The 14,822-nt window shown below is 42.7% G+C and overlaps 1 protein-coding gene across 1 annotated transcript in view; it reads right to left on the bottom strand.

Moving 5' to 3' along the window:
* Nucleotides 1-1,826, bottom strand: part of LOC115172307 (gamma-aminobutyric acid receptor subunit rho-2-like) — a 34,909-nt gene extending 33,083 nt beyond the window's left edge. The window contains exon 1 of the mRNA XM_029729650.1: nucleotides 1,197-1,826. Within this exon, the coding sequence (XP_029585510.1) occupies nucleotides 1,197-1,339 (143 nt within the window). The 5' untranslated portion in view covers nucleotides 1,340-1,826. The remainder of the gene's footprint in view (nucleotides 1-1,196) is intronic.
* Nucleotides 1,827-14,822: the final 12,996 nt, after the last annotated feature.

Here is a 14,822-nt window from a genome sequence, read left to right as displayed (position 1 = left end):
TGAGGCCATCCTCTGAGTAGTCAAAGCACAGGGACATGCTTTCCTCACCATATGAGCCACTTTACAATTCCCGCTAAATGGGCTAACCTTATTTGCGCAATGCATAGGGTGTTTGCCTTTTACACCAGCGACCCGTGTTCACTTTCATGCCCTGACGTTCGCTATAACATAAAGCACAATCAAAGTGGAATGGAAATTCATGTTGCTTTTATTAAATGAAAACAGTAGCTGCAGTTCTCAACCCCAACTGGGTGACATCCAGATAACTGTGCTTCCCTCCCTGATGGCTTTGACAGATGGCTTTGAGACACGTGGTCATGCTGATCTTACTCAAGGCACTGGCAGCCAGCTGCTAAACTGTAATTGATGAGCGGGCACAACAAGTAGGCTATACCTAGGGTCTTCCCTGGCTGTCTAGTGTCGCAACCTTTTCTCACAGCATTTCACATTATTCTGTATGTAAATCAAAGACACTCCATTTAGTATGATATGTTATGTTTCGTATCGAATGTAATCATTTGTGGATGTCCATCACCCATTGTGTATGATATGTTATGAATTACAATTTGTATTATATGTTAATAATTAGCAATACGTGTTTTATGTTACAAATTTACAAACCTTCAATATGTTACGAAAATGCAAAATGTATTATATGTTACTAATTTGCAAAACTTATGATAGGTTAAGGTTAGTGTTGGGGGAAGAGTTAGCTAAGGTTAGGGTTAGAAGAAAGGTTATCTAACATCCTAAGTAGATGCAAAGTAGCAAGTTGTTGAAAAGGTGCTAATGAGCTAAAATGCTAAAGTTGTCCATGATGAGATTTGAACTCGCAACTTTTGTGTAGCTAGACATTCACATTATAGTTTTTGCCCCAAGTAACCATTGTCTTATGTAACCATACCAAACTTAACAGTTCATACTAAAAGGAGTGTCACGGATTTACATACAAAATAATACGAAATGCTCTGAGACCAGGTTGCGTGTCATCTACCACTGTCTGTCTGGGTCTTGTTGGATTTTCACCGCCCCTCTGTCCTTTATAATTAGTTATTGGATCGTTTTTCCATGTCCAATTTTGCCTATCAAGTTTTGTGAATTTCAATGATGAAGATGAAGAAGAAGACACAACGGATCTTGAACCATTGCACACCAAAGAACCACACCTGGGTGAGCAGTATCGGGTACAAACTTACGTGCCATGATTTGCTGTCTCTGTGCCATGCTTTGCCGTTTCCATGGTTCCCGTCCATCTCCGTACTCGGTGTCCGTGATTACGGCATTCCCCGATAACCACCAGACAGAAGAATAAAAATAGCGATTTAGTCAGATAAAGCATCGTTATGCGTGCAAGTCTAAAATTCCACAAGTGACTTCAAAAGCCTCGTTCAGTTGACCTACAGGCACACGGCTTTGTACGCATCTCCTCGCTCACGGGAAACCAAGCGTTCTGACAGGCATTGCATTGCAACTGCGATGGTTTGGTAATGTGTAGGTTGTGTTTGAATACGGCCGCTTGGGAATCTATACTCCGAGAGGCTTCTTCCGATTGTCATTGGTTAGCAACTGCACAGCTGTTTTGATGCCCAGTGCCCCCAGTCACCGTTGGTCATCGTCGCAGCGAACACGCAGGCAGGGAGCTCCGGGTCTACACAGCTGTCATTTTTAACATGCTTGATAAAACCCGGGAATAAGTATGTAACCTAACAATAACACAACCTCCAATGTGCGGGGGCGCAGAGAGGGATTGCTATAACTAATCTTGGTCTTAATTCGTTTTTGAGTGGAGATACTGAGGTTGCGGAATGTGTGGGTAAACATATAAACACTATTTATAGGGATAGACTTTAAGATTATCGTTGTGCAGTACAGTTAAGCGAAAAGTGCATGTGTAGAAGAAGAAAAAAGAAGCCCAATTATGCATCACTTCTTTCCAAATTTACACAGTTCAAAGTTACGCTGTGCTGTGCAACGGCATGGCCATTAGTATTCTCTCTGTGATTCCTACTTCCTCTCAAGTTGAGATGATAAGGGCCATTCTCAGGGGGGGACCAGGGCTCCACGCTGGGACCTGGCTCTCAGATCCGCAGGGGGGTAAGAGGTACCAGGGTCCCTGGGGTACCTCCAGTCCCGGCCGCGGCGCGGAGAAGCAGCAACATCAACAGCAGATGGCGCGCGGCTTTTTGTTAAGTGTTTTGTCGTCGCCCACTCAACTCTCACTCTGCTCCAGCTCCTGAAACGCATATTATCTGGATTTCAGTGCAATTCTTCCCGATCCGTGCTGTTTGGGATCCTTGGGACGTCCCTACCCCATTGACGTTGTCAATTAACCCTCCTGTTGTGTTCTGGTCGAATTGGACCGATTTACACGTTTTCTCTCTGAAAGATGTAGTTCATTTAATCTGATTGTCATAAGTTTCCATGACTTTGTCCACGCAGGGCACCTGAGCACACAAAATACATGTTGATGATTTTTGTTACATTTTGGGTGTTTTATTTAACTTTTGTACACCTGTGGTGTTACTTTTTGACCAGTCAATAAAAATGAACAGGTAAGACTACAATTACTGTATAAAATTGAGTTTAGGCACATGCCCATTCATCAGATGGACACACTTCCTCTCCCAGACCCCCACATGCATGTGTGTTTGAGCAAACACACACACACACACACACACCTCACTCCCCTTCTTGGCTTCCATGTCAACCCCCATGGGAACCTTTCACCTGTTGGCATTCTCACAAACAATCGCAGCATTGTTTCAATAATATATAGAACTTTTCTTGCAGCTCTGGTATATAAAGCTTTTTTGAGGCCTTGCTCACAATTCATTCTGTGGTAGCACAATGACCAAACGGTATACTGTATGTGAGGCTCTTGATCATATCTTTGATCATGACACTGGTGAGGAAGAGAGAGGCCAGGAAACTGACAGTGAAGTAGTCTGTGATAAATAGCACAATATGTTTAATGTTAGTATTTGTTACAGTAAAAAATAATCCATACATTATGCTTTTTTTACTCAAAAACAAGTTGTATGAGCTCAGGTCAATGAGGCCTACAGGCCATAAATAGCTAATAGAAGTTCAAAACTTCTATTGAACTTAAGTTAATAAAAAGATATAACACAACATTAGGTGATAATATATGTATTGTAATGGGGTGGTCATTTTGGACCGGGAACACAGAATTAATTAACATGAAACAAACACAACAGGAGGGTTAAAAGGGTTCCCAGCTAGCACAGTGGATCTTGGACGATTCCGGCTGAGAGTAGGGGCACTCGGTTGAGAGTTAGACTCGGCCGATGTCATGTGGCCCGAGTCTGGGCCGCCTACTGCAGTATTACTTATTGCTAGGATGCGGTGATTGAGCTCGGACCGATTCCGGTGTGAGTTATCTGGCCCAAATGTATTAACTGGGGCTCGGGCTGATTGGGGCTACTCTCTGGCAGATGATTACACGGGCTGCTTTATATAATTAACATTTCATTATTTATTTTTCCATATTTTCTCATTGTTTCTGTGATCAAAAAATACAATTACCATTTAAATTAAATTCTTTAGGAGTCCTGTGTAGTATTTTAGTATTTTCATACTTTGTGCAAGGCAATTGATAAGCATTCAAATCTTTGTGGATGGAACTTCCCGAGGGGCGCAGCGGTAACAGTGCAAACTGTGTTTCTACAAAATGACCACCCCGAGACCCGTGCCGGCCGGGAGACCCATGAGGTGACGCACAATTGGCTCAGCGCCGTCAGAGTTAGGGGAGGGTTTAGCCGGCTGAGAGTTAGGGGAGGGTTTGGCCGGCCGGGATGTCCTTGTCCCATCGCACTGTAGCGACTCCTGTGTCGGGCTAGGCGCATGCACGCTGACACGGTCACCAGGTGTATAGTGTTTCCTCCAAGACAAAATATTTTTTTTTGTGGATGGGTATAATTTGTATGTATAAAATGTATGATAGTAATATTTAAAATGACTAAATCAGGTCATTTTGTATACATTTATTTAAATTTGCATCGGGCCGCTTCTGGGGAGATTCTGGTAAGTAGCCGAGAAAGTCGGCTGAATTCTGGTAGACAGAAACGGCCTGATGTACTTGGGCCGATTCTGGGCAGTCATTCATTTTGAAGAGGGGCGCTTCTGGGCTAATTCCTCATTGCTAGCTGCGTTAGGATTAGGTAAGGGTTATGGTGCTCCTCAGAGGTGGAAGGGGAGGATCATCCTCCTCAGTGAAATTTCATAAAAAATAAAAATAGTGAAACATAAAAAAAATGGTCCTTTTTAGATAAAACTACCAAATATATTCATATGTCACCAAATAATTCATTAAAAAACACTGTTTTGCAATAAAGGTCTACAGTAACTTCAACAGCACTGTCTGGGGTAGCACCATGGTATAGTTGGAGGACAGTTAGCTTCTGTCCTCCTCTGGCTACATTGACTTCAATACAAAACCTAGGAGGCTCGTAGGCCTCACCCCCTTCCATAGACACATGTTAATTATGACCACTTCCAGAGGACGCCCTCCAACCAATCAAAGCTTTTGCAGTATGAACTGACATGATGTCCATCCAATCATAGAATTAGGATCAGAGAACGAACCTAGTGAGTTAGTTAGAAGGAACAATCTTCCCATTTTCCAACAGAGCATTATGGGGGTTCTATGTGTTGAGAGACTTGGTTACATTGTTGGATAGAGATTATGAGTGAAGAGCGATAGTTTTGCATTTTTGGGATATTATTCAATTAAAATTTGTTTTTCCAAATTACAGGAGATGGAGGAGGTATATTATAAATAGTTTTCTTGGTTTTATAACTTTATTTTTGTGTTCAGTTAGTGCAATTTATTTAAATTTGCTTTGCTATCTTCAGTAGCTAGCTAGCTACCAGCACAAGTGTGCAGTTTTTGTCACGTCCTGACCAGTAAAAGGGGTTATTTGTTATTGTAGTTTGGTCAGGGCGTGGCAGGGGGTGTTTGGTTTGTGTGTTTCGGGGTTTTGGGGTTATGTTCTATGTTAGTCTATTTCTATGGTTATGGTTATTCTAGGTTGTCTATGTCTAGGTTGGAAGTGTTTGGGATTGGTCTCTAATTGGAGGCAGCTGTATCTCGTTGCCTCTGATTAGAGACTATATTTAAGTAGGGTTTCTCATTGTGTTTGTGGGTGGTTATTTTCTGTTCAGTGTTTCGTGTACCTGACAGTACTGTTTGGCTGTCGTGGTGTTTTTCTTGTTTTGTTTAGTGTTCTAATAAAGTTAATTATGAGCACTCAACTCGCTGCGCCTTGGTCTACTCCCTTCGACGGCCATTACAGAACCACCCACCAAAGAAGGACCAAGCAGCGGAGGAAGGAGCAGCAGGAAAGCTACTTGGAGTCGGGGACATGGGAGGAGATATTAGATGGTAAAGGACCATGGCACCAGGCTGGGGAGTACAAGCGCCTGAAGGAGGAGCTGGAGGCAGCTAAGGCAGAACGACGGAGGTATGAGGCATTATATCCTCCATTTCAGGAGGAGAGGAGGCAGCCCCCCAACATTTTTTGGGGGGGGCACACGGGTAGTTTGGCTGGGCCAGGGGTGAGCCCTAAGCCAACTCCCCGTGCTTATTATGGGGAGCGTTTGGCGTGGAGAGCACCGTGCTATGCGGAAGTGCGCACGGTCTCGCCCATCCACACGCACAGTCCGGTGCGGTCGATACCAGCCCCCCGCAAGTGCCATGCTAGAGTGGGCATCCAGCCAGGAAGGAGTATGCCTGCTCAGCACATCTGGCCACCAGTGCATCTCCTAGGCCCAGGCTACCCTGCGCCTGCTCTACGCACGGAAGCCATCATTCCTCAGCACAGCCCAGTTTGCCCTGTGCCAGCACTCCGCCCGTGCAGGGCTACAGTGACAATCCAGCCAGGATGGGTTGTGCAGGCTGTGCGCTCCAGACCTCCAGTGCGTCTTCAAGACCCAGTGTATCCTGTTCCTGCTCCTCGCACTAGCCCTGTGGTGCGTGTTACTGTTCTGGTGCCTTCAAAGCAAGCCCCACGCATCAGGCCTCTAGTGCGCCTGCCCAGTCCAGTACGTCCTGTTCCTGCTTCTCGCACTAGCCCTGAGGTGCGTGTCAATAGTCTGGCGCCTCCAAAGCCAGCTCCACGCATCAGGCCTTCAGTGCGCCTGCCCAGCCCAGTACATCCTGTTCCTGCTCCTCGCACTAGCCCTGTGGTGCGTGTCACTAGTCTGGCGCCTCCAAAGCCAGCCCCACGCATCAGGCCTTCAGTGCGCAGTCCCCGTCCAGAGCTTCCGGCGACAGTTCCCCGTCCAGTTCCCCGTCCAAACTTTTTCAGCCTGGGACCCAAATGAGAACTGTACATAAATATCGGTACATTTCATTGCCCTTATGCCTAAAACAAATGCAATATAGACAAAAACAAATAACAATGAAATTAAATATCCATATAAATATCTATTAATGTTTATTTTCCCCCATTAAAAACACTTACATATCTGTCGAGTTTGGAACTGTTGCTGTTAAAATACAATACATATTTTTTATTCTGACCTGGAATAAATTGATTGATCACATCACACAGATGTATACCACAAATTCACACACTCAATCCTAATGAGAGCATGTCTATTCTGGGCTCTGTTTTTGACAGTACAACACTGAGGTTATGCTCAGCTTTGAAACTGTTTCTGTACTTGTTTTTTAATAAGTATGTCAGAGTTGAGAACTCTGACTCGCATATCTATGTGGTGCCAAACTGGACCAGAACATCTACTGCTTTCTCAGTCAGGCAGGAGACCGCTTCCTGCTGTAGATGAACAACCCAGAACTGTGTGAGTGTGTTTGCCTCAAAAAGCATCTTGCTTCAATCAGTTTATTCCAGTTAAGAATAACAATTATTATTGTATTTTAATAGCAACAGTTGCAACCTAGACTAGTTTTCAGCAATCATTTCTACAGTAAGATGTACAGTAGGCCTGATAATTTTTCATCTTCATCTGTACTGTTAATTAGGGTTGCACTATCAGTAGCTAGCTCGCTTTGGCGAATGTTAGCTATTATTCGCTGTGTACAAGGCCAGGGGATTGTTTGAAAGAGAAACTGAGAGTTAGTTAGTACCCCCTTACTTCTGCTTATCATCACCTGTTATAAAATGACAACAATGCCTTGCAAGCTGACTTACTTTTCCACTGTCGAAGCACTGTTTCCTGAAGCATTCTGCCCTGTTCTGAAAGAACTCCCAGGTTTACCATCATACTGTGGATGTTTGGTCAGGACGTGTCGTTTTATTAATTTATTCGTTATGAGAGACTTATTACTAAGCACTTCCACACACAAAACACATTGTGGGCACTCCTCGTTATAAGTTTGTATGAAAGAGAGAGAAACTCATCGCTATATATATGTTTTTCATGACAATTGAGCTCAGTCAGAACTTGTGGCTATCATGTGTCCATTTGATGACAGCGGTGAGTGATGGCAAGTGGGAATGACAAATTAGTGGCAGACAGCGCATCATCTGCTGCTGAAGGACAGCGCTTCATTGTGTGTGTCGCGGAGTGATCTTCAAGAAAATGGAAGAAAAAAGATCCGGTAAACTGCGAAGCACATGGACATGTCCCTCTAACGTCCGCGCAGCTGGCAAACTAAGCAGAGAGCGCATATGCACTTGGCCAAATCAATTCCAGTAATTAATGAAATCATTATCACATTTACTCTGACACGTCGCGACCCCCTATTAACAGGTCCGGGTCGCGACCCATACTTTAAGAAAGGCTGTCTTAGATGACAGCAACCTGAATTTCCTGCTTCGCCACATGGTCTATGGCTGTGACAGAGATCGGCCACAGAATTATTGGCAAGAAAACATTTCTGCAAAAAGTTGCCTGGAATCAAGTCAATAATTGTGTGATTATTTGACAACACCAACTAAAAAGAAGCAGTGCTCAGGGACACTTGACATTAAGCAGCAGTGCCACCATAGGGTTATTTGTTACCAAGAACATATATCCAAACACTCAAAAATAAGAGAACCGTTATGGTACAGTGTTGTTCCCTGGTTTACAAAAATACATTATTGTGACTTTTACAATAACTTACTGACCAGTAGTTTCCAGTTAAGAAATTACAAATTCACAGCAACTGGAAAGCTACTGAAAAATGCACAATAACCTCTTCAGAGTGCAACTCATTACTGGTAGATTCTCTTACAAAGTTTACAGAACAGACTGTGTCAAAGGAGGTCCTCTACTTGCATTGGAATAACCATCAAACACTTAAACTGCCGCAACACTTCCACTGACGGTTGGCACAAATACACACACTGCATATTTGACCAAGCCCCCAAATATGCTAATGAGTCCCACCAATACATTGCGCCCACCTATCAAAGTGCAGTGATGATCATACCTTATATTCAAAATATTGGGTAGAAAAATGTCCCAGTATACCTACAAGGTACCAAACTGTACCACACTGTAGTGTACCCTAATCCTGCCTTTATTTTTTGAGAGTGTGGTAGTATACTTTATACCATGGCATTGTTGAATACTCATTTCTGAAAGACCACAGATCTGGTGGAACAGCAGGTACTTCAGGTAGCTAGCAACCAAGAGGTTGTGAATTAAAATCCTAAGTAAGCAGCACACTGTCTTAACATTAACGGCTGTAACTAGTTGTAGATTTACCATATTTTAACCGCAACTGGACAATAACCTCCAGGGGACCATGACACAACGTTCTAAAAGCTTCCTTGAGGACATCCCTGGAACAAACCGGGAACTAGACAAAACCTGCATGGGACCATGACTGTTTAAATTGAATTAATGTAAATTTGCCTTTCAAAGTAAAATATTCTAAAAGACATTTGGGTTTTCATGTGTTCAAATGTTGGCATGTGTAGTGTCATGTATCACATGTTGACATTTTGCATCCCCATGTTGTCACATTTATTTCACATTGATTTCACATGAGATCATGTTCTCACATGTTGTCACGTGTATTTTTAGGTTATCACATGTTGTCAAATGTTGCTTCACATGTTGTTACATGTTATCACATTAACTTCACATTAAATCACTTGATATCACACGAGATCACGTGTTCACATGTGAAATTCATGTGGTTTTTCCATAAGGGGCCTCCCAAATGACATCATATTCCAAATGGCACTCTATTCCCTATATAGTGCACTACTTTTGACCAGAGCCCTAGGAGCCCAGGTCAGAAGTAGAGCACTACATAGGCAATAGGGTGTCATTTAACAGGACATGCTTGATCTTTAGCTCAATTAAAAGGTGAAAGGACTGAATAGAATATAATGCAACCTCCAAAGCAAATGGAGACATTTAGTTCATCACCACATTGCTCACATGTCAAAAAGGGGATGTGGGAAGTTTAATGAAGCTAGGGAGGACTTTTGAGACTCAAGCCCAATCCCATGTCAGCCCCAGACACATCTTCATGGCTCCACGACAACCTGTGGATAGTAAAGCTATACAGGCTATTAGAGTTGCATGGCAAGACCTCACCCACTGGGCAAAAACTGGTTGAATCAACGTTGTTTCCATGTAATTTCAACCCCCCAAAAATTCTATGCGATGATGTTGAATCAAAATGGAAAACTGATTGGATTTGTAAAAAGTCATCAACATAAGGGCATTTCATATTTTTTTCACCCACATTTTAACCTTCATTTGTTGTTGATTTCACATTGAGTTCGCATCAGTTGACACCTGAACCAAATGTAAATCAAAACTAGATGTTGAACTGATGTCTGTGCCCAGTAGGCACACTCTGGCTGCAGAGGCCCTCAGATCCTCCTCAGGGTTAACCCACACTCTACACAACAGGGAATAGGATATACAACAGCCACAGCTGTATTGTACATTCCATAATAATGAAATATCACAAAAACAAGGGATAACACCGGGAATATGAGCATCAATTCCATATGGCTCAGTTCATTTTTCCTCTCCTTACATGGATTCACTCCCATTGTGGAAATAAACTCCTTACACAACACATTCATATTTGTTGTGTGATTAAGCTGCGATACTAGCTTGTCTGTATTGGAATCAGTGCAGAATAACTGTAAAACAACACACTGCAATGATTTTATAAATAGAACGCGAAGGTTCAATTGAATAACAGATTTCAAATGACTGTGTTGCTGTGCTCACTGGCGAACTTACCATTAGGCAGAAGAGGCAATTGCCTCAGGCCTCACATCATGAAGGGGTCTCATGAGCTGGCCATAAAAAAAAATTCTCAGCTTGAGCCCCCCCATGCTCCGCTCGAGGCAAAATACATGAAAAAAAAAGAAAACCCATCAAAATCCATCTGTTAAAGCTAGATATATGTTTTTTTGAGCATGGGCTGCATCGAAATCCACTGCATCCACCGATTTGGGCCTTCTGCATCTGTGGTGGATGGTGACAAAGCTACAGTGGTGTTTGTCAGACCAGGAGACATCTCGAAAATCTGTCTTCTCACTGAAATGTCTGCAGCGCCCAAATGGTGTGTCACAAGTGTCACAGGACTCATCTGAAGGTTACATGGTACCGGGCCCAAAAACGAATGGAAGTGAATAGGACATTTCCACGTCAAAGGTATACAGGTATTTTCTCAGGGGGAAATAAATCCTGAGCTTTCTTATATCTCTCAGATATTGGAGAGACACTTCACGGTCATAACCTGTTATAATATGGTCATAACACTACATAGTAGAATAATAGTGAAGACATCAAAACTATGAAATAACACATTTGGAATCATGTAGTAACCAAAAAAGTGTTAAACAAATCAAAATATATTTGAGATTTGAGATTCTTCAACGTAGCCACCATTTGCCTTGATGACAGCTTTGCACACTCTTGGCATTTTCTCAACCAGCTTTATGACATAGTCACCTGGAATGCATTTCAATTAACAGGTGTGCCTTGTTAAAAGTTAATTTCTGGAATTTATTTAATTCTTAATGCGTTTGAGCTAACCAGTTGTGTTGTGACAAGGTAAGACCATGTCCATATTATGGCAAGAACAGCCCAAATAAGCAAAGAGAAACGACAGCATCATTACTTTAAGACATGAAGGTCAGTCAATTCGGAAAATGTCAACAACTTCGAAAGTTTCTTCAACTGCAGTGGCAAAAATCATCAAGCGCTATGATGAAACTGGCTCTCATAAGGACCGCCACCCAGAGTTACCTCTGTTGCATTGCAGCACTGCCACTATTCCCCACGCACACTTAATCCACTATCAATATTTCTAGAAATACAATATGACAAATTGAATTGGCCAAAACAAACTGATAAACATACAGTTATTAATTTGATGTTTCATTTAATTGAAGACATCTGATTCTAACTGGATTATATTTGATAAGCTTCCATTAAAGAACACCCTCTGTGTTCTGTTAGACAAGTAACTCTTTATCCACATTATAGCAGGGGGTGTAAAGCCACAACACATACGTTTTTCCAGCAGCAGACTATGATCAACAATGTCAAAAGCTGCACTGAAATCTAAGAAGACAACCCCGACAATCATTTTATCATCAATTTCTCTCAGCCAATCATCAGCCATTTGTGTAAGTGCTGTGCATGTTGAGTGTCCTTCCCTATAAGCATGCTGAAATTCTGTTGTCAATTTGTTTACTGTAAATAGCATTGTATCTGGTCAAACACCATTTTTTCCAGATGTTTACTAAGGGTTGGTAACAGGCTGATTGGTCGGCTATTTGAGCCAGTAAAGGGGGCTTTACTATTCTTGGGTAGCGGAATTACTTTAGCTTCCCTCCAGGCCTGAGGGCACACGCTCTCTAGTAGGCTGAAATTGAAGATTAGGAAAATAGGAGTGGCAATATCGTCTGCTAGTATCCTCAAGAATTGTCCATCTAGATTGTCAGACCCTGGTGGCTTGTCATTGTTGATAGACAACAATTGTTTTTTCACCTCTTCCACACTGACTTTACGGAATTCAAAAGTACAATTCTTGTCTTTCATAATTTGGTCCGATATACTCGGATGTGTAGTGTCAGCGTTTGTTGCTGGCATGTCATCCTTAAGTTTGCTTATTTTGCCAATGAAAAGTCATTAAAGTAGTTTGCAATATCAGTGGGCTTTGTGATGAATGAGCCATCTGATTTAATAAATGAAGGTGCCGAGTTGGCTTTTTTTCCCCAAAATGTCATTTAAGGTGCTCCATAGCTTTTTACTATCATTATTTATATATTTTATCTGTGTTTCATAGTGTAGTTTCTTTTTTTTAAATTGAGTTTAGTCACATGATTTCTTAATTTGCAGTACGTTTGCCAATCAGTTGGGCTGCCAGACTTATTTGCCATACCTTTTGCCTCATCCCTCTCAACCATACAATTTTTCAATTCCGCATCAATCCAAAGGGATTTAACAGTTTTTACAGTCATTTTCTTAATGGGTGCATGCTTATTAGTAACTGGAATAAGTAGTTTCATAAATGCGTCAAGTGCAGCACCTGGTTGCTCCTCATTACACACCACAGACCAGCAAATATTCTTTACATCATCAACATATGAATCACTACAAAACGTATTGTATGACCTCTTATACACTATATTAGGCCCAGCCTTTGAAACTTTGGTTTTCCTAGATATGGCTATTATATTGTGATCACTACGTCCTATGGATTTGGATACTGCTTTAAAGCAAATATCTATCTGCAGCGTAAGTAAAAATGTGATCAATACATGTTGATGATTTAATTCCTGTGCTGTTGGTAACTACCCTGGTAGGTTGACTGACAACCTGATCCAGGTTGCAGGCATTGGTTACAGTTTGAAGTTTTTTCCTGAGTGGCCAGCTTGATGATAGCCAGCCAATAATTAAATCACCCAGAAAATATACTTCTCTGTTGATATCACATACATTATCAAGCATTTCACACATATTATCCAGATACTGACTATTCGCACTGTCACGTCCTCACCAGTAAAAGGGGTTATTTGTCATTGTAGTTTGGTCAGGGCGTGGCAGGGGGTGTTTGTTTTGTGTGTTTCGGTGTTTTTGGTTTATGTTCTATGTTATGTATTTCTATGTGTTTATCTAGATTTCTATTTCTATGTTGGGTTTTTGGCAATGACCTCCAATTAGAGGCAGCTGGTTGTCGTTGTCTCTAATTGGAGGCCATATTTAGTTGGGTATGTTTTCACTTGTATTTTGTGGGTGGTTATTTTCTGTATAGCCTGGGAGCCTTATGGAACTGTTATCGTCTTTGTTTGTTTTGTTTAAGTGTTTACTTTAAATCAAATCAAATCAAATTTAGTTATATTGCCCTTCTTACATCAGCTGATATCTCAAAGTGCTGTACAGAAACCCAGCCTAAAACCCCAAACAGCAAGCAATGCAGGTGTAGAAGCATGGTGGCTAGGAAAAACTCCCTAGAAAGGCCAAAACCTAGGAAGAAATCTAGAGAGGAACCAGGCTATGAGGGGTGGCCAGTCCTCTTCTGGCTGTGCCGGGTGGAGATTATAACAGCACATGGCCTAGATGTTCAAATGTTCATAAATGACCAGCATGGTCAAATAGTAATAATCATAGTAGTTGTCGAGGGTGCAACAAGTCAGTAACACAAGAGTAAGTGTCAGTTGGCTTTTTCATAGCCGATCTTTGAGAGTATCTCTACCACTCCTGCTGTCTCTAGAGAGTTGAAAACAGCAGGTCTGGGACAGGTAGCACGTCTGGTGAACAGGTCAGGGTTCCATAGCTGCAGGCAGAACAGTTGGAACTGGAGTAGCAGCACAGCCAGGTGAACTGGGGACAGCAAGGAGTCATCAAGCCAGGTAGTCCTGAGGCATGGTCCTAGGGCTCAGGTCCTCCGAGAGAGAGAAAGAAAGAGAGAATTAGAGAGAGCATATTTAAATCCACACAGGACACCGGAAAAGACAAGAGAAATACTCCAGATGTGACAGACTGACCCTAGCCCCCCGACACATAAACTACTGCAACATAAATACTGGAGGCTGAGACAGGAGGGGTCAGGAGACACTGTGGCCCCATCTGATGAAACCCACGGACAAGGCCAAACAGGTAGGATATAACCCCACCCACTTTGCCAAAGCACAGCCTCCACACCACTGGAGGGATATCTCCAACCACCAACATACCATCCCGGGACAAGGCTGAGTATAGCACACAAGATCTCCGCCACGGCACAGCCCAAGGGGGGGCGCCAACCCAGACAGGAAGACCACGTCAGTGACTCAACCCACTCAAGTGACGCACCCCTCCCAGGGACGGCATGGAAGAACACCAGCAAGCCAGTGACGCAGCCCCAGTAATAGGGGTAGAGGCAGAGAATCCCAGTGGAAAGAGGGGAAACCGGCCAGGCAGACAGCAAGGGCGGTTCGTTGCTCCAGCCTTTCCGTTCACCTTCACACCCCTGGGCCAGACTACACTTAATCATAGGACCTACTGAAGAGATATGTCTTCAGTAAAGACTTGAAGGTTGAGACTGAGTCTGCGTCTCTCACATGGGTAGGCAGACTATTCCATAAAAATTTTGCTCTATAGGAGAAAGCCCTGCCTCCAGCTGTTTGCTTAGAAATTCTACGAACAATTAGCAGGCCCGCGTCTTGTGACCGTAGCGTACATGTAGGTATGTACGGCAGGACCAAATCGGAAAGATAGGTAGGAGCAAGCCCATGTAATGCTTTGTAGGTTAGCAGTAAAACCTTGAAATCAGCCCTTGCCTTAAAAGGAAGCGAGTGTAGGGAGGATAGCACTGGAGTAATATGATAAATTTTTTTGGTTCTAGTCAGGATTCTAGCAGCCGTATTTAGCACTAACTGAGG

Source organism: Salmo trutta, chromosome 33 (assembly GCF_901001165.1).
Source record: "Salmo trutta chromosome 33, fSalTru1.1, whole genome shotgun sequence".
In the NCBI taxonomy this organism is placed as follows: Eukaryota; Metazoa; Chordata; class Actinopteri; order Salmoniformes; family Salmonidae; genus Salmo; species Salmo trutta.
The sequence above is the reverse complement of the archived record's forward strand: the minus strand, read 5'-3'. Positions and strand labels throughout refer to the sequence as shown.